The sequence below is a fragment of the Corvus cornix genome, chromosome 8, assembly GCF_000738735.6.
Source record: "Corvus cornix cornix isolate S_Up_H32 chromosome 8, ASM73873v5, whole genome shotgun sequence".
In the NCBI taxonomy this organism is placed as follows: Eukaryota; Metazoa; Chordata; class Aves; order Passeriformes; family Corvidae; genus Corvus; species Corvus cornix.
The window spans coordinates 18,404,310-18,428,889 of NC_046338.1; the positions used below are offsets into that span (position 1 = coordinate 18,404,310).

At 36.5% G+C, this 24,580-nt stretch overlaps 1 protein-coding gene across 6 annotated transcripts in view; it reads right to left on the reverse strand.

Annotated features, from left to right (window-relative positions):
* The window catches only part of DPYD (dihydropyrimidine dehydrogenase), a 354,140-nt gene that overhangs the window by 224,770 nt on the left and 104,790 nt on the right, over positions 1-24,580 (reverse strand). For 5 of the 6 annotated variants that reach the window (XM_039555944.1, XM_039555945.1, XM_039555946.1 and 2 more), the window contains 4 exons: positions 20,671-20,832; positions 11,423-11,619; positions 7,477-7,558; positions 4,204-4,291 (listed from right to left, as the gene is read on the reverse strand). In XM_039555944.1, the coding sequence (XP_039411878.1) occupies positions 4,204-4,291; positions 7,477-7,558; positions 11,423-11,619; positions 20,671-20,832 (529 nt within the window). Of the gene's footprint in view, positions 1-4,203; positions 4,292-7,476; positions 7,559-11,422; positions 11,620-15,633; positions 17,126-20,670; positions 20,833-24,580 lie in introns of those variants that run through there. The other variant, XM_039555947.1, reaches the window with a different exon arrangement.

Sequence of the window (24,580 nt, forward strand, 5' to 3'; positions counted from 1 at the left end):
TAGGTTTAAAGTGTCTAAGCAATTTCTGGGAATAAGGTCTTTGGATTTTTGTAAAAAGTTAACTAAATAAAACAATATTTGAGGATCTATTTTTATCTGATATCCATCTAAGGAGAATGTAAATGTTCCATAGAACACTCATATTATGATAAAATATTACAGAATAAGGATAGAGGTTTGTGTAAAAGTCTGCAGAAAATATGTTTATGGTGATAGCATTTTTATGTAGTCGTTTGAATGTCACGTGAAAAATGTCCTTAAATACTTTGAATATTTAGTTCATTCATTTTTATTCAATTAAGTAGTTCTATAAAGAAACTGTTTTGCATTTTCTCTTTCAAAAAGAATATACAATGCTTTGTGGAGTCTTAAAAGACAGAACCACAGAATCATGTTTTCCAAAGAATGCAGCTGAACTTCTGGAAGGATGAGTAATAAAAGTCTGGTATCTCTGCATTTGCTCTGATAGCCATGAGAGACACACACACACAGGAAGAGACACAGGAACACAAAGCATTCAGACTGCTCTGTTCCCCGTAGGATACCCTTGCCTGCCTTACTCTGCTGTCTCTGAGGACCATGTGCTCTCTCCTCTAGCCCCTCACCCCTTCATTGATTTCTCCTTTTGCTCTCAGCATGCTTATTCTCTGTTGCCCTGAGACTCTATGGTGTTTACAGAAGGCAGAAACTGATGCAAGATTTTTTTCTTTAAAAGCAAAATTTTCAAACTGATTTGTCAGTTCAGGCACAAATTCTTCACAAACCCTTCTTATCAAAAAGCAGAGCTGATTCAAGGTAGAGTACATTGAGTAATCTTTCAAATCAGGACAGGATGGGATTTTTTTCTATGCTTACTTTTACAGATTGGTTTTAAAACTTTGAATATTTAATTGGGCGATTTAATTCCTATTCATTAATGTTTATGAGTAGCAAACCCAAAAGTTTTGTAACTGGAAGAGAATTAGAATTCTAAGATAAAAATTTTAAGGACTCTAATTCTTCATCTCTAATTCTTAATTAGCATTTTTAATTGCCCAATGAAATAAGACTAAGTTTAGAAATTGCAGCTACCTAAATGACAATTAAAAAAAGAACTAGAAAAACACAGTAGAGACTCCAAGAATATTGTTAATCCCATTGTTTAGCTGCTACCTTTTTGACCTATAATAATTATCATGCATGCTATTGTCTATCATTACTTTCAATGTAAAAAACTGAGAATCGTGGACTACCCTCTAATACTTAACGTTAGCTGTAATCTGAAATTGTGACTGCTGGAGAAAACCAGATGCATGGTGTATCTCTTACATTGCCATTGCCCAGCTGGATCCTTACTGATTATCCAGGAAACTATGAAAGTTTTTCCTAGTTCAACATATGTCTTCATAACCCCAAATTCCACATCAGTCTTCACAGCCTAATTGGGAAAGGTAAGATGGAGGTAAGGTGTGACTCAAACTGAGCCCCCAGAGGCTGTCAAAGGTTGGTGACACATACTGGCCACCTGTTTGTTTCCAAGGCTAGAACAAGGTACTATTCTCAACTTTGAAACAGTGACTAAATGCACCAGACCTACTGGGTGGAGAGCATCTTTCCCCTTAAGATAAACCAGCACAGCCTCAATGCCTCAGTAAGCAAAGAATTGAAGTGAAGCATCCTTTTTTATTATTATTCAATTCAAATAAGTCTATTAAACTGTATCCTTTTGTGAACTTCTTAGGAATTCTTTACCTCTCATGTCAGAAACACAGCAAATAGCTGATTAGAGCACACTTTTAACCTGTCCAAACAGCTCTTACAAAAAGCCTTTGCTATTCTTTTTTCTTCAATATGGTCACTTGCTAGAATGCTCAGACCTCAGTCACCTACGTTTTAGCATCGATAGAACCTGCAGTGGAGGGCACTTTCCCTACTGCACACAATTTTCCCACCAGCAATAGATTTTCCCTGATGCATAACCGTGTGAAAAATAGTTTTCAACGTTCTCTTCGCAACTCCACCTGCCCTCAGGTAGCTGGTTACTTACAAGTGCTCTTCCGTTTCATGAATCACACATGGACTTTTATACAATCCCAACTGATAAAATCTCAAGTTCCATCTCATTTGCAAGACTAAAGGGTGTGCTTTTCAAAAACCACATTGCTGTGAAAAAGTCCTCTCACACTGTACTCTCGTCCCATCAGGGATTTCATTTTTTTTTTACACACTCATTTACTTTTTCTTTTTTCCACTAACAGGGAAAATTGAAAACTACCACATTTATTTTCCATCAAGGTACAAATTCATTCAGAAGCAAATTACAACAAAAAATAAATCTTCTGTTTTATGTAAGTAGCTCTATAATTATTTTACCCCTATGATTCAGGGTAATGTTCAAATGTGATGTTTCATTGAATATGTTTGTTCAGTAGGCAAAGAACACAAAAAGAAATGCAGTTCAGACTCATTATGGAAAAGCGGCTGTTGCTGAGAGCTTATAAATGCTGTATTGCATTAATATAGTTAACTCCATAAATATGCAACCCCTTGGCATGTCCTCTCCCTCTCACTACCAGTATGCAAGGCCACATTACTGTCCAGTGTCTTACACAGTACCGCAAAAGTGAGATGACAGGCAGACAAGGGGGTACAGAGAGGGACCAACTTCATCATAAATTCAAGGAAGCTTCCAATAACAAAACTTTGTAGGTACACATAATCCTTCATTAGCATTTATACCCTCTGTTTCCTAGTACAATCAATGAACACATGCTTTACAGGAGAATTATGCTTCAGATACCATCTCTTGTTTATTAAAATTCTGGCTGTGTCCCTTTACCTAGCATCTATATGGCAAAATGTTGTCTGGATATATAGATCTATATATAGATTTATGTCTAACCAAAATATATTTTATATTAGAATACCTTTATTAAGGTCAGAAAATAAACATACATACATAAACCAAACTCCATTTCTATGTGAAGTGCTCAGTGGTCATTTTTGCTGGCACTAAACTGAACTGTTATCCTAAGCTTCTGAGTCAGAAGTGCAGAGGAACGATGCTGATGTTAAAAAAATTACTGAGAATTTTTTCCTAAGTGCTAGACTCACAGAAAACAAATGCTTATGAATTAATTCCTCATTGGTGAGATTTTGCTATGCAGTTTGAAAGACACAGATGAAAACAATGAAAAATAGAAGTCACACCATTTGCCTTGTATACAATAACATCAAAATATGATACATCAGAATTCCTATACATGGAAGTTCTCTAACAATGTGAGGATTTAGGATTACATAAATCACAACACTCTGTGCTATCATTACACAACAGAATAGACCTGCAAAGCTTATTATACTGCATAACCAGATGGTAAACAACAGTTGTCGTTGTACTAAGAATTACATCTCTGTAATCAATAATAGGAAGGAGGAACAGTTGGACAACTTGTTTCCTATTATGTTCACTTAGGCAACGTCTAGATCAATAAAGAGCATTAAGCCTCATACCAACTGTAGACAATGCCTGCTCAACATGCCTATCATATGGCAGCAATGGGTCCAGCTGCACTTCAAAATACTTTTAAATGGATAACAATTCTAATCTAACATTAAAAAGAAGCAATGATGCAAACAGCAGAGAGGTACAGGACTTCTCTAGTACATGAGAGAAGACAGACGTATGATGCCAGTTTCAGTATAAGTCAAAATCAGCTTATTTTGTTAACCCACTCCGTAAGTACTTTTCACTACAGCCTATCTGAAGGATGTTACACATTTTATATGGATGAAAGAAAAAAAGCAACCAAGCATGATATCACTGGCTTACATATAGACTCAGTAATTGTGTGGGTGTAGTAAGCTGTGCGCAAAAATTGAAAACTAAACTTGTGTATCGCTCCAGGCCAATATGGCAATTAATTACAAGCAAATTTGTAGTTCATCCATTTTTAACTATTTAAGCAAACAATAAATCAACCCATTCAGCTACATTCACATCTTACTTAAAGATCTAAAACATAAATGTGAAAATTTTAATAACTGTCTTAAGGCCACTAGCTGTAGCTTCCTGATCTTATAATTTTTCTTATATCCCATACTTCCATAATTCATCAAATTAAAGCTTTCTCCCATCATGCTATTAACAAACATACAGGTTCCAGTTTATTCCAGTCCTTCAATTTCAACAGGACAAAACATGGGACTGTGAGCTCTTCTTACCTATTCCAATAAAGACTGCTTTATAGCCATCTTCCTTCAGGGTACGGAGTGTCATTCCATCCACTGCAAGGCCTTTCCTAAAAATGATCTGAAAGAATTAAAAATTGTTTGGTTTCAATGTGACAACTTGAAAATAATTTCTATCCTTCTATTTCTATGTCTTGCATACAGGCACCTCACAGGATCATCTAGTGAGCAAACAAAGCAAATTGTTTTTCCCCAAACCAGGCTTTAAAGGCCAGATTGCTCTGACTTAAGCAAGTGGCACAAACTACAAATGGGTAAAAAAGTACCTTCAGATCATCTTCAGATGGGAACCACCACAGCCTAGCTTGGTTTCTGCTGTAAGCTAAAAGGTCTAAAGCAAACTAAACAAACAGATAACGCCTGTCTATGGAACAAAATACTGAAGTAGAGCTGAAAATAGCAGTTTTCTACTGTGAGTAAATATCTGTATTCCGTGCTGACTACAAAAGGCTGTAGTTTCACCCATGCAAAAACCTGAATACAAGAAACATGTCGTGGAAGCAAGAACCTCCTTTAGGGAATATGCACTGAACAGATAGCCAGCACGCCAACCAAAACCCAATCAGTTTATGTTACTGCACAAACATTAGTGAAACTATGACATGACACTATTCTGAAGAGAAAACCAAGCAATGCTCTCTGCACAGTATCAGGTACTTGGCAGGCCGCTAGATGTGCAGAATGCAATGCCAGTAAACAAGGAAGGATTGTATTGCTTTTTGCTGCATACTCAGAGCTCACAGCCCAACTTCTGAGATCACTATCTAGAACTCCTGTATGCCAAAAAAACCTTCAGTGATGCCAGTGGTGCTTTTGTGAATTCAGAAAACCTGCCTGCAAAAGACAGAATACTCTTCGCAAATTACAGCGTGCCCTACTCAATTGTAACAAAGCAGCCCATTCTGCACGGTAAACTAACAGAGGTTTTCAAAATTACGAATGACATAAGTTTTGATTTAGGCTTGCAATTGTTAATTCTAATTTAGACAAGCAACAATGCCCACAGTGCAGTGATAGGTGTTCATTTATTGAAAGAAATAACTCATAGCAATCAAAACACACTTATAATCTACACTTGTTTCTGTTCAATTAGTTTTTACTTTCAGAAGCAAAAGCTGAAGTTTATTTCCAGAGCCATGCTCCACCACCAATCCTGCTCTGAGCAGCCACTGCACAGGCTGAGCACCTAGAGTAGTTGTAAGAGTGTAAGGGACGGGGAATAGTGTTTGCTGTGTGTTCAGGCAACCAGCGATGGCAGTCCCTGTGCAGAGGTCATGCAGCTGGAGATACACACACCTTTTGTTCACCACTCCTAACCCCAAGGCCTTTGAGCATATAAAGTGTGTGTGATTCCTCTTCTGATATTTCATACTTCTTGACATAGGTATGTGTGTTTTTATCTCTGCATCTTAGACTCTCTGAACTTGAATGCTTTCCCCCAGGTTTTTTATATCACTTGTGATTTTACTTTACAAAATGCAATGCTGTTGTGTAAGCTCTCTACTTTGTGATCTTAACAGTTTAGCCTTCAAGCCACTGTGTATCTTGTTTGTTATTCAATCTGCCTGTATTTCATTTAATATACTTTTCAGGTTGGTGGGGAAAAAAAGGCAGAGGTAAAATACCATTTACACTACTTAAAACACTGACTTTCTTTGTCTTTGGATATTTAGTACAAATTTTATCTGAGGTGAAGAAGCCATGTACTGTTGCAATCCTTAGAACAATACAGACTCCATCCTCACCTGCAACAAAAGATATTCCATAAATTGTCATTACATTTTTTTTATCCTGTTGTGTACATACGTTATGAAAACCTAATGAAGGAATTTAAACAGCAATACTATTTTATGTGAGGATTCATAATACATCTAGGGCCTAGCTCTGCAATCCTTATTCAGCTGACTAATTCTTACTAATTTCAGTGGAATTACTTGAATAAACAGCACTACTGAGCATTTACTCAACACAGTACCTTCCACCATTCGAAATGCTTTAAGTAAACACCAGAAAATATTTCCAGCTTAGAGAGGTATAAAGCTAAGGTACTTATTTAACCAGCTTGCCAAAGGGTCAATTGCAAACCAATGGCAGAGCTTTGAAGCAAATTTACATTGAGATTCTCTGCTGCACTCCAGAACTGCAGAGGACCTGCAGGTCAAGATGACATGGTGGTTCCATCAGTCCATTCTGGAGACCCTGTCATAACACAAAGCCCTGGGAACTGAGATTGGCAGAGGATTCTCAGGAGTCTGTGCCCAGCAGTTTTGTCTAAAGTTGTCTCAGTGCTCTGTTTAACCCCATCCCTAACTAAACCTCCATTCTGTAATTTTTTTCAAGGGTTTCAAAGGGAACTTTAAAGTAGAAAAACAGACCTGTAGCACTTAAAACCTTATCTTGCATCTTACCAGCATTTTTATAAAACCTGGGCAGAACAATGTTCTCACTCAGGTCTTGTGACAACTGCCTACTGCTTTTATAATATGAATCAACATGAAAGATTCCAAGAAGAATTTCTTGCTTCACTGAAGGTTTTAGTAACGTATTAAAAATAAAGTATCCCTCCTGTTACTCAAAAATTTGATCTAGTGATACATTCTAAGTTTGTAACTTCTATTACAATGTGCAGCAATTGTAAAAACTATCTAAATCTTCAGCTCAAGTCCTAAATTAACAATAAATTGCTGTTCCCATTATCTATAAACAACACATATTTATTTAACAGAATAATGCATAACTATTGCTTTCCAAGAAGTTGAATAGACTGTTATTGTTTATAACAGATGATCATGTTAACACTTTAATTTGATGCATTTTATTACAAAATTAACTTGGATGCAAGACTGTATGATAAACCATAAAGAAAAAAAAATCAGGGAGAAGGAACAAAAGAAGTATCAAATATGAATGGTTTAAGTAGTGCCAAACTTGATTAAAAAAAATCAAATCATTCCAATAGCTACACTGAACCCCTAAAGCAATTTAGGAATTTGTTTCTTACAGACAATTAATCACATGCAGGCATGCCAGATGAGAACTATTGATTGCCCTTTTCCAAACTAGTGGCATTCAGACAGGAGACAGACAAATGCCCTGAGCAAGAGGAAGCATCTTCCTGCCTCTGTCTAGCATAGCTTTTAATCGTTCTTTACTAATGTGCATGACATTTTGCTGTTAATCTTTGGCAGAGTTCTTGTTCTTTTTTTTTCTTTGAGCTATACATAGGCAGGATATATTTTTCATTACCTTCACTCCAAGATCCTTCATAAGCTCGGCTTCAAAATTCACTACATCATACGGCAATCGGAACTGGGGGATTTCAGACATGCTAAAATAAATAAAAATGCTTGTGAAATACCCATAACTATCAGGAAAAGAGGATTTTTAAATTTGTTTTTTATTATTATCATTATTAGCTAAAATACTTATAACACACCTTAGTTAATTTTGACATATGTGAATGGGAATGTGCTGAAATGTGACTCTTGACTTTTTTTAATTGTTAGAGTGACAAAAAAGCTTTATTCATCCAATGCTAAAAATATAGGTCAGGAAGGCAGTACCTTCAACACTGCCCACACCTGTAGGTAACTATTTAACATATATTATGTTTGAGTTCTAAAGGACTTCAGCTCCATTCCTTTTGTTCACCAGAATATGCAACACTAAACTTAAGATATTTATTTAAAAAAGGACCTCATGGCTACTAAAAGCAAAGTGACATAGCAATCTTTGATTAAGCTATCCAATAAGAGAGAATCAAATTTCCCATACAATTTTTTAAAGTGTTACATATGCTATTTTGAGCTATGAGCTATTAAAACTGTACCCACCTCCATTTCTACTTCATAAATTTTTTATGATTTTTCAGGATGGACAAACACTATCAGCTGTTGATTTCATGTCTGCTTTTTGACTTAATGTGTATTAACTGGCATTTTTTCCTCCTGGGGAAGATTAGGAATGACATCTTCAAGTTCCCAGAATCACAAAAGGGGAAAACTGCAGTGCCAATATAGGATCTCAGTTTATATCTACTCTTACAGATCTAATAAATATATATTTATCTCCAATGAAATGAAATCTATATATGCCAGTTCAAAATCTCTACTGTAAAACATGTTGCAGATAAACACAGTGAAGTTATATTTTAGATACTTTTGTTCAATGAAGATAAAAACCTAAATATGCAGAAAAGTAAAGGCTTCTCCCCAGATACTTCTAAGCTTCAAACGGTCTAATCTGTTCTCAAATTAATGAATCTGTAATATCCATAACAAAGCACTGGCACAGAGATTCACTGCAGCTTATTTTACATATTGATATTGACCACACCATCTTTAGCATCTAACTTTAACAGGCCAGAAGAGTTTTATTTGTTTTAAGTTGCATCAACTTTAATTATATTGATAAGAAACTGGTGTTCTTCCTTATTTCTAATACTGCCCTTTTTACACCTTTCTTGACCAGTGTACAATGAGAAGTGTTGTAAATATCAGATATAATGAAAGTGTCAATACAACTTTCACAGGTCATGCTAAATAAAGGTGTCTGAGGCAGAAACCAATGTATCAACATGATTCTGCAACAGAGATTCAATAAAGAAATCTAATCAAAAAAAGGAAAGTGCTATTTTCCAAGCCACCTATGTATTTGTTGGAGGCCTGTCATTTCCACAACAGGCTCCCAGAACAGTACTGGTTGTGTTACATCACTGTCAGAATCTGCAAACACTTTTTTGCTCTCATTAAACATTTACTTAGTCTGATGCTGTGAGGTATACCCACATGCATGCACATTAACTATGAAAAGAGGCTTTTTATGAAAGTCAACTGATACATCAATAATTCTGAAACAATTTCTTTCAGCAGCAGAAGATGCTTTCTGACTCTGCAATGGAGAGACAGAGGGGGAAAAGAAAATGGGGCAGAGATGGAGGAGGGATGCAGTGGATACAAAGTGTCCCACAAATTCACCTCTACCTCAAATCTGACCCAAGCCAGAGGTGCTTGGACAGGTGCCTGGCATTTCTCAGCAACCTCAAATTACTGTTGCTCCAGGGGCAGCTCTTGGTACATTGTAAAGCAGTGCCAGAGGTAGGAGTACAAGTAGTAAAGCTTGTTCATGGTCTCTAAGCAAGAGCATGGTGTGCTCATGCCTACTCTACTATAGAGCATAAATTTTACACAACTGGTGAAATGTAGGAAAACCTGCCCATAACTATGAAAAATCCAGACGCGTTCAGAGAAGCACAGATTTATGTTACATTTAAATATCCGACCACAGGAACTGCAATCACTAGGCACCTTTCCAGTGTCACAATATTATGAAAATTAGCTACGATGCAAAAAACATCCTAACTAAAAACAACTGGAAAAAACTTTAAGAAGGCACAAACATGACCATTATAAACAGCTGATTCCAAATACAAAATTGATTTGGTCTTCTCAGCAATTTGCAATAGTTTATGAAGCCTTGAAAACACACCCATCAATAACCCAAATTTGTTAAAAGATGTGCTGCAAAGACTTAGAAATGCAATAATGGATGATTGCTGCCACAGGCCAGCCCCCCTTCTGTTTCAAGATTAAAATAAGGAAAAAAGGAATTAATGCCCTTAAACCACACATGAACATTTCTACGGTGAATGGAAGTAAAATTTGACCTTGATTGAGATATGTTCTTTAAGACTCAGAAGAAAGAAATACATTTTAAAACACACTCCTCAACCATTAAGGATACTAACAGAACAGGCAAAACTCCATGTAAGGCTTTTTGCAATAAGAGAAACAGACAAAACATTATTTTAAATTCAACTTAAACCATGAAGAACTTAAGATCACACTGCTTCAAATACACAAGTACATATTAAGCAGCTGGACCATTGTACTATAAGCGCTGAAGGAAGTCCTGCTTTGTATTGCCAAGTCCAACCTGAGTCCAACCTGTTACCAAAAAAAGCCTTTTTGTTAAAAACCTCTTATTAATGCTGACTACTTTACAGCAACACAACTGATTTTAATCTGGTATTTATGATAGCATGTGCTACTCAACAGGTGAATAGGTATTTCACATACTAAATTTGCAATCCTCTATGGTAACTAGTTCAAGTAAAACAGCTTCACAGTTAAATGCCTATGGATTAACACCTTGGTAATTAGGTAGAATAATTCTGAACCTCACTGGGAAAAATGCAAGTAATCAGTTCAACTTCTCCAGAATTGATTCACTTTCTTGCAGAGCACTGAATAAGTATTTGACATTATGACATTATGGATCAAATTCATTAACCGTGTCAACTCTATTGATTTCAGTGATGCTGCATTAAGAAATGTAAGTGCATCACCCTTCCTTCTCTCTGTTTCATTACATTTTGTATTTTTTAAACACAATCTGTGAATACATTTTGTACTCTTTCACATCTTACATTGTAGAACTTAATTTTGATTTTGAATGGCTTGGTATCCACTAGTCAGTGTCTGAATTATCTTATACACAGGGATTCCAAAAAACCTACTAGATTTGATCACAGCCATTGCTGCAGTGGCAAAAATTCATTTTCTAGTGTAGAGGACCGACACCATGCAAATATCAGCCAAGGGTTTACCACACAGGAACACTGCAAAGGTACCTTCCTTTATGTATTTGTAACTTTTTGAAGGTTGAGAATTGCAGGGGGTTTATTTCACCCATATTCTATGGTCTGCTAAAGCTGCACCCATGATCGTCACTGTCACCTTTATTTGCACAAGGTAGTCCAAGAAAGCATTCTAAACCTAAAATTCTCCATGAAATTAGTATCTCTCTAAAACTTTTGAATCATTCTTTCACTATGGCTACAGTTACTTAATTTTGTTTTAGAAGTTTTGGGTAAGGGAAAATGGTTCCTGACACCATTTTCTAATATGTTAATTTGGTAACAACAACTGCACCCTGAAATTTAACAGGTCATGTGAAAAGAATATAGGACATAGCCAACAGATTTCCAGTTAAAGCTTGCCTGTAACTGTACCTCTCTTAATGTGAATGATCAATGATTTAAATAAAAAGTTACTTTTACAGATCTGAAATTTTCTACTCTCTTCCTCTGCTAAAAGTAGAGGGATCACATATAATATATGTATGTACAACAGTTCTTGCTATGTTTTCTACAATAACTGGAAACAGTGCTTTGTTATCATTGTTTTATTACCTTAAGCCCCCAAGGTACTCCTGCTTTTCAAATATGGTGATGTCTGAATAGCCCAATCGAGCCAAAAAGGTAGCGCAACTTAAGCTTGCAGGTCCTGCACCAAGAAGAGCTATCTTCGCCTGATACGCTTCAGGCATATCTTCTGGAGGAGGTAAGGAAGGGTTTCTGATCTGAGGAATATTCATGGCTTTGAAAACCTGAAAAGCAACACAATCAACAGGTTAAATACTTTACATACCCTCCTTACATTTTATTGTGAATGACATGATGGAAGCTTCTGCTAGTACTGTCACATAGCTGATAGAGTATAGCAGATTGCATCGCAACATTATAGCATCCAAATGACACGATGTGTGCATTTGTGAGGGATGCTGTATTTGCAGGGTTTGGTCCTTTTACGGGTCTTTTTGTCTTAAAAATCTCTGAAGTCAGAGAAGTCAGTCTCTTTCGCTCCTGTAAATTTTACAGAGAAGACAGAGCCAGACTACCAGTAACAGAATAGGAATGCAAAGTCAGCCAGATGGCAGAGAATCTCTGCAATGCCAAAAAATTTCCCTGCAAACAAATTATTCTTACTAGTAGAAAAATACTTCCGCAAATAGTGCAAAGGACTATAGTGCCAGTAAAGGGGCTTTGCTTCGTCAAGAGACAACCTGCGTGATCCTAGAAAAATCACTTACAGCTTGAATTTCTAGAGGTGGTGGGTAACAAACTTTACGCAGGTTGGAAATGTTTTTTAGGAACCACCCTCAGCCTTCAGTGCTGTATTTTCATTGGCAATCCATGCTTTAGATGCCTCCTCTTAGATAACTTTTATAGGACTTTATTTTAGTTTCTTATCTATTTCATATCTTGTCCACTTTTTAATTGGGTTTCCAAAAACTGTAGACATACCTGAAAATTAGACTGTTCTCCCTATGCCTCAATTATTCATTCACCTGCCTAACGGTGATGATCTGCTCCAATCTGTCCTGACTATTTAAAATATTTTGGAACAGTCTCTGCCCACTGTAGTGCATTTCTACAGAACTCAACACAGTTGGCTGCTTACCTAGTTGTAATGTCACACAGTTTTTCAGATTTGCATTAAATCAGTTCTTTACTCAGGCATACAGGTAAGAGGTGAAGGCAGAAATATTCTGCATCCCCCAAGCTAGACTTCACTGTCCTCTGCACAGAGGAATTGAATCTCTATCTTGTATGAGCTACAAAAGGAAAGAATAGACTTACAGCCTTAGAGGCTACTAAATGTTAGAAGCATGGAAGAGCACAGAAAATCCTTCTTTTTACTTGGACATTACAGGGAAAAATGTTTAATCCAAACAGTATATAATTGTAGCAGACAAAAGGATTCAAGAGTGCATTGCATGGGGATTCTCAGTCATATCACAAATACCCTCAATGCAGCATCTCAAAAACTACCAGGAGACCACACTGCTCCCCACCTATTGCAATGCAGAGCTGTGTTCCATAAGTACTAACTAGTCCTCTAAAATACATACACTGTCATTTGTCTTAATAAATATCATATTTAAACTATTTAACAAGCTTACCAACAGATTTTACTTTCCTTAGAATTCAAGAAGCAAAGGGTTTTCAAGTTAAACCTTGGCAATTCCACTCATGATTAGAATTTTTCATTTATATTTTGAATCAATGTTCATTTTCTTCATATGCACTTGAGCACTCATGCTAGGTAAACCAATGATTAGTTCCTTCCCTCTCTAAAATTTCTGTGTCAAACTCCCCCAGTCTTTGTAAATTGACACAGCGGTTTAACAAACTGCATGAAGCAAGAGACAGATAATTGTTTTAAAGAAAGAATCATTTAAACCTGACAATTCATACAATATGGGAAAGTTTAATGTGGTTATTAATGGATTTCACAGGCTGAAAAGCTCACATTGTACTGTGAAACTAGACTATGATAACCAAAACGCAATGATATTTCTAAAATGTCTGCTTTGTTAGATTCATAAGAAAGTGCTTGAATTATACCAAATTTTAGTCTCATGTAGCTGTTTAAGAAGGCTATTCAGTAACAAAAATTATATAACTTGCATATTGTATGTGTATATTGAACACTCCGAATATGCATATGCTTAACAAATTTACTACTAAATTTACTTTATTGTTAACATAACTATTTTTATATGTATTATTGAATAGTCATACCCATCAAATAAATGTTACACTGAAGTTCCACACCACTGTAGTGCAGTGTTAAGCTTCAGAAACCAAGCACTCATGCAGAAAATCCTAGGAGTTCAGGCTGAATGGTCAACTTTAATTCTGCCTATTTGCAAACAGGGTGAAACTGTCTTTATGCAGCACAGCCAGCTTGTGTGGCAGTATCTTGCCATCTGGAATTCAGTGGCAGTTTTGCATATTAAGGCTGGCAGGGTAACTGTGTGAAAATAGCAAACTGCTTTAATGCATTTCAAAGGATTTTTACTCACCTAATGGTGAAGTTTCCCTATATTGTAATTCATTTAATTAAATATCACTGAATTCCTCTGTATAAATCCTTTGGTGGCCAGAGATGAGTAACTGGCAAGCATTCAGTGGCACATTACATGCAACTGTCCTTTCTGCTTCTAATCTCTTCAGACTGTGTTCAGGATGAAGGTAAAATTTAATACTATTACCCTTCTTTTCACTTTTCCTTCAACAATATGATTTCTTTTTTGTTTGGATGGAGTTTTTCCTTTGTTTTAGAGGGCTTTTTAACCAAGACCCATTCAGGAAAATGAGACCAAATGATGAATTTTAAAGCAGACTCTCAGTGAAAAGACTCAATCATCATCCTCATGTCTGCCTTTCCTTCTGGCTCTTTCTCATACACAGTCGAAAGAGATTAGATAGATTAATAATAGACATTAATAACATTAGGCATTTATTCTTCAACTTTTTATCAAATATGACGTAATTATCATTACTTCACTGTCTAGGGCCTATTCAAATTAAACCCACATTGATTCTGTCCACTTCTTATGCCTCATGTCCATTAGGGTCCTCCGACAAGATATCCCAGCTTATAAAACTTGGTACCCAAGTGAGATCCAATTCAACCAAACCAAAACAGCCAATCAATTCTGCTAAGTTCCAACAACTGAAAAAAAATATCTCTTGATTCACACATCTATAATATATTACCGTTTTCCTATTTGCATCACTTCAATGTGTAAAGGTGTGAGAGCACTTGCTCAATGCTCTCTACAGCATGATTCTCTATAGTAAGAAATCTAAGAGTTTGCTGTATTCTCTGATGTAAATAAAGCATCCTTTCACTGCAAAGGGGTTGGTTCATATTCCAAAACATTCACCAAAGAGCATAATCCAAAATATATAAAAATAACTCATAACACAAGTTTGTATCCAGGTTCCACAAGATGTTCCACTTAAGCAAACTACAGTGGTTTCAACAACTGATTCCAGTTTTAGTTTCCTGGAAAGTTTTAGCCAACTCATTTTAGCTGCTTTTCAGAATGCAGATAGGGAAAAGCTTATTGTTACCCTCATGTAATAAAATCCTGGTTCTTTTCTTCACTACACCACTCTTGTATTAGCATGTTTTGATGAAAAGTGGTGACATTTGGCAAAGAGTAGCAGGTGACTCAGAGAAATGTATTTTGCTAATCAGATGAAAATAATTTTATGGCATAGTAAGAATGAATTAAATGAGTCTAAAACATTTAAAACAGGTTATAAATTATATTTAGGATTTTTACCTCAAATTTCATGTAATTTAAATAAAGTAACCAATTTCAGTCAAAAGTGGCACAATGCTATGGTTTAGTTGACAAGGTGGTCTTCAGTCAAAGGTTGGACTTGATGATCTTGGAGATCTTTTCCGACATTTATGATTCTGTGATCCCTGGCAGTGTTCGAGGCCAGGCTGGATGGGTCTTTGAGCAACCTGGTCTAGTGGAAGGTGTCCTTGCCCCTAGCAGGGTAGATGGAACTGGATGATCTTTAAGCTCCCTTCCAATACAAGCCATTCTACTCTTCTATGATTGCTTAAAATTATTTTTGGACTATGACAAAAAAATTTATTAAACAAAACAGTAAATAGATTGAAAGCTTAATCTCAGTGTTAAAATGTAAAAAACCCTTTGTCTGATCCTACAAAACCAGACTATCAAAACATACTTACTTTGTATACCCAAGACATACACAGAAGGACATATTTCAGAAGGACAAACAGAAGTACAATTTAAGCTTTTAATAAAACAAATCATAACTAAATCCTTTATATTCTTCAGGCATAATGCTTGGTCCCATGCTTAAAAAGCTCTAGAAATAAGTTTATCAGCCAGGTTTACAGTTAAATATCCTTCATTAAGGCGGTACAATACCAAATGGCTACTGACATAGACATTAGGATCTTGCTGGGATTTATTTTAGTGTGTAACATATCAGTGTACACTGAATTGTTATCAGATTTTACTAGTGCACAGACAGTAAAATACAGGCAATGAAATCAGGAACATTTAGGAACTGGTTTTATTAGTTTCACACTTTCCCACTGGTTTCCATGGATATTTATCTGTAGGCTGGTTTATATCAATATGGGGCAGTTGAATATTTAAAGAAGAAAATCATATTCTGCACACATTTTAATACAAAATGAAGCAAATTGCATGCACAGTAATCTTGTTGAAGTTGTCAAATTACATGATCACCCAATTAATTCCATTTAATTGCATATGATGTTACAAGAAGTGTTTTTTCCACAGACATGTGCTAGTTACAAAACCTTGATTTTCCCTCCACAATTTAAGAGCTAAAGTTGCAATACTTCAAGTTTTTATGGAAGTGAGTGCTTACAAAACTAGGGCCTAAAACATCTTATTAAAGACTTCAAATCTCCATTATTATAGTTCAAAGATATCCCACGGATCTAGGACATTGCAGAGTCCAAATCTCAACGTTTCATGAATCCCACCACTAAACAGACATAGCAACATTCATGCAAATGACTTAAAAATTCAAAACTTATTTAATATCTGTAAAACATGCTGTAGAGAAGTTTATCTAACTTGCCCAAATATCAGCAATCTTTCAGCATTGGACTGAGAAATTAGAAGTCCCCAGATTCATCCCCTGAACTATTGTCTGAAGGGGGTGGTGTAGCTTTCTACAAACCTCAAATTTCATTTATTTTTATCATGGATTTCAACATGATTTAAAAGATAAAATTACCTAAAGATGTATTAAAATTAATACTGATAAATAAAGGGCTTTTTCTACTTGTCCTGCTGCCTCAGCTCCCCAGAACAATCCTCCTCTGCTGCTGCAGTACATGTATCCATGGCGGTGATTATGCCCAGGCTGGTATCTCAAGGCCATCCACTGCAGGAGTGGCAGCCCCATGAGAACCACCTTCTCCTCACCTACACTACAGACTGGTCAGAGCTGTCAATAAACAACTCAAAGAGGGACCCTAAGCCCAAGGGCACAGTGCACCACTCCATGGCAATCCCTCAGGGAAGACATTTCTTCCTTGACTGTGGTGGGCTGGGGGAGAAGGGAGGTTCAGCACTCAGGTTCCTAAGCAGAATGCTCCTTCCAGCACAGGTACTCTGCTGAGATGTCCCCAGGTGAGCAGCAGGTAAGCCCATACAATGCCTTTTTTAGGAAAAACACATATCAAATCTCCTTTTCCGATTTCTTTCTGCTGCAGCAGTAGTCAGAATGTATCTGCAAAGAGGAACAAATCACCAGAACTGTAGCTGGCACAAGAGCCCCAGTACTAAATGATCTAGTATTTATATCTAGTATGCTGAGATTAAAATAATACATTTTCTATTTAGCTTATGTTGCACCATTCAGAATGATTAAATAGAAACAGAAGAGAACCTTTAGATTCAATAAAGTCTATCCAAAAATGTAGTAATTTGAGAGTTTCCTACTAATACTACAGCAGATAATGTAACAGATCTTGCTTCCTTTTTACTACAAGCTTGCAAACTTGTACTTGAATAACCAGTGATTTTAGTTCATTTTGGGACTGGCAGCCATATACCTCAAGCTTGTGTGCATTGTCACTGCAATCTCAGTATATTTTCACTGAACTTGTGTTCAAAAAATGGATGTTTCCTGCTTCTGAAGAATTTGGGCAAAGGAGACAGATAAAGACATTAATATGATTTTGACCTGTGCAGTAGCAGGTGTAACCTGAGCTTGACACTCGTCATTTATAATAGTGAGCTTTTACTCCATGTTATTCTCTAGATGCAACAGTTACCATGGTAACTGCATCCCAGTATACACATTCTACATCACAAATACAAACGGATATTTCCTTTTTTCCACTTAAACATTTAATTGTCAAAATTCACATTTTTCCAGGCTGGATTACAATTCACTTTGAGAACGAGCCAAACATAGTTACAAAACTATATGAAAGGGCAGAAGGAAAATGCAGGTGGCATAAGGTGCCATTTTTTTTTTTATTGTTCTACCGTATGCAAGACAAATATTTTACAATTAGGGAGCTTTATCTGCAGTAGGAACGGATGATCAGTCATTGTTCAGAAGCACAAACAGGCACACGTCATACCCATATATTTTCCATTTTAAATCCACATTCCTGCTTTACTGCAATTTTATCTATTATCTCAGCTAGCAGTTGTGTCCTTTTATTATTGCTCACTCTCGTAATGCATCAAGTGTATGATCCTCAGACTAATTCCGAGGAAAAAAAGCCTAAAACTGGCTTCATGCACAATGGAGTTTTCAGTAAATAAGCCCCTGTGGGACAAATATTACACCATGCATGAGAATCACCATGCAGCTCTCATTAAGACTAACACATGTTGCATGCCTAAATTACACAATTTGCTACGTTACTTGTATAGGTAGAGCTGTGAACACACTTCGTTTGCAGTATCTGGGCCAATTCTTGTATGAACAGTAGTACCTTACAATTTTCTTCAATATTATAATCTATATTTTTATAATGATTGTTACTTGGAAGCACTATTATATTTTTGCAACTACACCACTTTCACCGTAAAATTTAACTGAAAAGTAAAAAAGTACTAATTGCAAAAGTTACTGCCTATTACTACTAATTAGGAGTGCTGCAACAATACAAATTCTATGTTAAACAGCAGTAAACCTGAAGGTTATTAACAACTAATTTTTTTACCTTCTTTTACATTTTTATATGCTAGATGTATAGAAATAGAGCTACTATGAAAATATGAAGGATAATAAAATATATTGAAATGTTCTTTTTGTTGGGAGTGCCATATAGAACTACATAACAATTTTATTTTGCTAGAACTCTTGAAACTAATATAATTTTAAACAAACTTGAAACATTAGGAGCAAAGCCATTCAAAACTATTAATCCTCTGCAGTTTTCATATCAATCATTATGCTAGCACTGAGCTTTTTGAATAGATTTCTAAAGATTTTTTGAAGAAAAATGGCAGATATTTAGCATTATCTATCAAGCCATAATTCCTCTCTATTAATCATAGCATAGGGGCTAAAAGAAGATACAAATCAAATTATAACAGATATTACTTGCATTTGGTTCCTAAACAGTAATATTTCACCATTGTATTTATGATCTACTTGACAACTGCTTAATCTTTTTTGTTTGGTCGGTTGGTTGGGGGTTTTATCTTTGGTTTTGTGGGGGTTTAAGGAAAAAAAGAAGTCTGCTGTGCAACAGATACTAGCTTTTCACAATATGGAATAAACGCCATGAGAAGAAAAGCTAAGAAAAGTGCCTTTTGACTGATAAAACCCAACTATTGAACATACACATAAAGCTAATACAGTCCAGTGTCTCTAGTCTCACCCTGTAAATGAGAACTTTGGTCTAAGCTGCACTGATTCTTATACTTGTACATTCAAATCTCAAGAAAAATGAAGTGGTTAGCTACTTAAATGACAGAGAGGATAGAAGATTCAGCAACAGCTAGCAGAAGAGTTTATCAGGTGCTCCAGAAGATTTACAAGTCTCCTGGAGAGATAAAAAGAAAAACAGATAAAAGGAGAGCAGCAGCAGCAGGTAGCAGTATTTGCTCATCAAATCATGACCCCCAGCCATAGAGAAGGGAGTGTGAAGTCTGTGCATGACACCAGAGGAAAATACTGGTCTTATAGATATCATCTGTTACTTCCAACTTAATTTGCATTTCTATTTTGGTCTGTCCTACAAAGTTGTTTTTTTTATTTTCCCAGGCTTTGCAAAGTTGACTGGAACTTCATTGTATGTTTGTAAATAAGATCAGCCAAATGGCTCATGATACAAAATAGGGGCATGCATATTAGTTAAGGACTGTATAGAAATGTGCAATCTTACCACAAGCATATGCTGTTTTTAATATAGCCACAACTCCCTCACTTTCACAGAGGCCAAAATCACAATTGTTAGCCAATGATATTTCAGCTAGATCAGATGAGTTACCATCTGAGACCTTAAGTTAGGTAAAAATTCTCCATGCCCTCAAAAGAAGTTAAGAAATGAGCAGTTGCCTCTTTTTTCAGATGGAAATTGGAGCATTGAAACTACATAATCAAAAGCAATGCACAAGAACCTCAACAAAAACCCATGAGAAGAATTCCTAACACGAAGCAGCAAGTAACAACCTCTGCTTCAGTAGCCAAATCATTCACCTACCCTTATGAACTAATAAATTTACACATACACATGTGTGAATCTGTATCTATATAAGTAGATGCACACGGACATATGTTTTAGGTCAACCTCAAACTACGTATTTACTTAGGTTTGGCAAAATAGGACAATAAAAAGAAAAAATCATCTGAAGCTTATCTTTGTCTCAAAGCCAGTATAAACACACATGAATTCTGCTATAGAATCTACCCTATGCCTGGAACAGTTCTACATCTCCTTAATATGCACTTACAGATAGAGGTGCACTTGATCTTTTCCCCTATGTAGCCTACTCGAGTAACATCCACAATTTCACCTGACTGAGATAAATCTTTCATTATAGAAGAAATTGTCTCAACTACTAGTATGTCTAAAGAATCATCGTGTCCACAAATAATGTTCTTTATGTTCCTATAATGTACTGCATTACAAAAGCATTCCTAAGCTTTTGAGTGTGCTGTAAGAAAAAGGATAATTATTCTAGCTTTCTATGCCTTTATTTTATTAGAATCAACCATTTTTTTGAAAAAATACATTAACAAAGGCAACCACTGGCAGTACTCATAGTACATACAAAGAATTTAAGACATTTGCAAGTCCTACCTACCTCAGTAGCAAACTGCTGCAATCCACCGATATTAATTGGTCCTTCCTCAGTGGCATACAAATTGCAGCCACCAACACAGAGATCTGATGTTGGACACACCATTCCGCATGTCAGGCCAAGTGGATTGTCAGAAAGAATCATTTTGGCAGCTCCATAATAGTTCTGAAGGAAAAAGAGAAAGGAAGAAGCAATAAAAAAGACAGTTGCGTACCAATGAAGCAAAAGTTAAAACTTTCAAGAGATAATAACTTTGTAGTAGAATAATACATAAATACATATGTTAAATAACACTAATATTACTTAAATGTACTAACATGTTATGCAAAATTCCATCAAAGACACTGAGAATAAAGTCAGAAAAAACTGTGGCTTGTGCAAAGATAAACTTTAGCTTTTTAGCTTGCAAAATAGTTAAAAGCGTCTTCAGTCTGAAGCGATTGTAGGATTTTTAGTAGCTTCACAAATCTTCCTTCAAAAACTACAACTGCTGCATTATGTACTTGAAAATATTTTCTCCATTTCTAAGTCAATTGGACAGTAGCTGAATTGCAACCCTTGGAGGTCTGACCAGAAAGTGCCAGTTACATTATCAGCTCTTTATGACACAGGAATGAAAGGCTTATTTTACACATCTGTGCAGACCATCTCTGTGGATATTCCTGTCCTTCACACCAGAGCAGTAGCGCCAACTTTCCCAGACACATGATGAGAAGACTTTCCACGTAGCCACCTGCAGATATTGCACTACTGAATTCTTTTTTGAACTCTTTTTTCCTCAGCACACACTGATCAGGGCAAACACTTATTCTCCAGTTTCTTTAAATAGCAAATCAGGGAACTGATTAAAGATGTTACGTACCATTCACAACTTCAAAGATTCTCGATATTCAGTGGACTTCTTCAGAAAAGGAATAGCCACCTGATATAAAAGGACTAGCAAGATTTCTTTCCATAATAAAACTCTAAGGAATGCCATTAGCAAGTTCCAAGTGTCTGACGCCGTGAGAAAACAACCCCTCATGTTTTTTTCAGCTGGATAATTGTCTTAAGAGGGAGCATCAGAGGAAATTCCAGGAGAGACCTGAAGTGTCATTTAAAGGGAGGGAACTACTGATGTCAGCTCTGCACCTATGTTAATGAAATCATGGTGAAATTAAAGCAAACCTTTTACATACTGTATTTTCTTGTGTATAGTCAATATAGAAGTGTAGTTAATAGTACAGTGTAGTTCTTCCTTCATTTTACCACGTTTTCCAACTCCTCCAGAAGTCCCACCAAGGGAAGTCCATGAAGATGGTTAAATCTAGAGTTACCTTTTAGGACCAGAAGACAATATAGTACCACTTAGAACCAGCACATGGCTGAGGTTCCACAAAGTTTCCTCAGTGAGAAATTAATGCTGGGATGTCATTCCAGCTTTCTCCACACTAGAAGTAACTGAGAGGCTGAAAACCAGTATGTCTCCTTCCTCTTCCACCACCTATTCCATATTCCAATCTTCAGCAACCATCACCAGCAAGAAACCATTTTCTAGAACAAGTACCTTCACCTGTCCTGTCCTGTCCCAGGACAGCTGACCCAGAACAGAGAGAAGATGTAGTGGTCAAGCACTGCAAAGTACTTGGTCGTAGCAGACCCTGTGCAATGCCTGGGACTTTCTGTCAAGTAGGTTAATGCACACAGAAGTGTTTATTCAAAGCAAGTGCTTTGCCACACAGAGTAAGAACTCACCAAGGAATAAGAACAGTGTCAAGATCTGACAATGTAACCAACAATGGGTAACAAGAATTTGATTTGGGAGGTTCAAATTCACTACAGGCAGATTATAAAACTGAGCATACAATTCTCTAAAGTTAAACCAGATGATACAGACACATACAGAGATTACCAAGAAAATGCCGACATTCAATAACTGTATTTCCAAACGTAACTGGACTTCTTGCTTACAGTTACTGGTCTACTGGACACCGTGAGCCTCTGTCCATCACCTGGAAACACAAACCAACTGCCTAGGAGTACTTTCATGGGATTTCCTCAGACACTATTAAACCCCACTGAAATTCTAATCCTGGCTGAACAGGCAATCCCTTTATACAACTATTCGGAGAGAATCTTCAACCATTTCCCCTGCGACGACTAGCGAAACACTTTATTATCTGCAATTCTCATTTATTCCAATGTAAAGGAGTATTAGTTACACTGAAATTGTATGTATTAGAAAATATTTTTGCTCTTCCAGATGAATTACACTGTTTTGATATAGAGATTATTAGGGATGCTAAAAAAAACCTGTAAAGACACTGCAAGCTCAATTTGGCAGCAAAATACAGAAGTCCAGTTATATTGGAGATGTCACTGACACATAAATTTGCAGACAGCAGAAGTGACAGTCAGTGCAGGAGACCCACATCTTTCTGAAGCAGCACTGGGAGAGCAGCCCAGATACCCTGCAGCATCTTAAGTGGCTCTAAATGCCTGTTCCTCTGGCAATTACATCCCGACATTCCTTTTTTCCACTCTAAAGGAATAATTACAAACTAGTACTGGTGATTTTTCTAACTAACTCAAAGACAAAATGTTTTTCAATGAACTTTTGTTCTCTTTTATGTTTCACACATATTAGACTTATAGTGTTCCTTCCTGTGTCATCCAGGATTATTATGTTTATTATCTTCAGCTCTGGTTCAATGGAAAAAAAGTGCATTTGCATTTAAGCAACTTCATTAGGGATTTTCTAAATTTTTTAGCTTTGTAATTAAAATCAATATACAGACCTAGTTATGCCTAGAAAGAAAAGCTGTTAAATATTACCTTTTTAAAATTAATTTTCTTACATATATAAAGTATATTCTCACACTTGAGCTGTGCCAGTACAAGCAACATCAACACAGTTGGCACATCTTACTTCTTTTGCAAGCTCAAACCAAACTTTCAGCACAGCTATGCTACGGAAAGACAGGGTATGTTGAAGTACAAGTGACTTCAGAGAGACAGGCCCAGAATCACTATGGGTATAGGATCAAGATCACAGTTTGTTAAGGGGATATCTAAGGAAATCTGTCTCAGAACACCATACCAGAGTTTGGTAAGGAGGAGGCTGGAACTGAAGACCCAGTGGGGGAAAGGCCAAGTGCTTTACTCTTAATTTGAGGGAAATGTGATGGAGTATATAAAGGTAGAGACCTGATTTGGGAAGCTTTGAGATATTGCTGTCATGATCATGAGTTCCTGCAGTGCCACTAGTAGCGGTGGCACCTGAGAAAAAAGGAATTACATCCTCTTCAAATAAGAGTATCAAAAAGTATATAGTACACATTAGCATACTAAATATTAAGACCTTAACTGAACTGTATCAAACAGTATATATCTTCTAATCTTAGCAACTAAAATATTTTTAACTATAAATTAAAAGACAGTCACATTTGAGAAAAGCAGGGCAAGGCTTCCCTAGTGTGCTCCAGCTGCACTAACACAGACACCTCCAGAGACGAAAGGGAAGCACAGGTTCAGAGTGGACTTGGTTTCCTGGTCTGCCAAAAAATAGTTACTCTGTGTTAATTTTACCATAGGTAAACTTAGAACATTCTCTCAGAAGAGCTGCAGTTCCCTTATTCTCCTCTTCTACCTTCCTGAAGACCAGTGCAACCACTGTTCCCATTGCAACTGTTCCTGCTCACTACCAGTGAAAGGATATCGCCACTGTGGAGTGGCTCAAGAGCAAGTCCATCTGCAAACCTCCTGCCTGCCAGGGCAAAGTGCAGTGTGGAGGACAGGTGCTGGGCAGGACTCCACATGCCCAGCTCTGAGTTGCTTCCTCTATTTATCCTTCTATTCTATTTAATCATTTATCCTGTCTTTACTGTGTAATTATACAACATATCAAACAATTAGAAAAATGTTTTACAATACT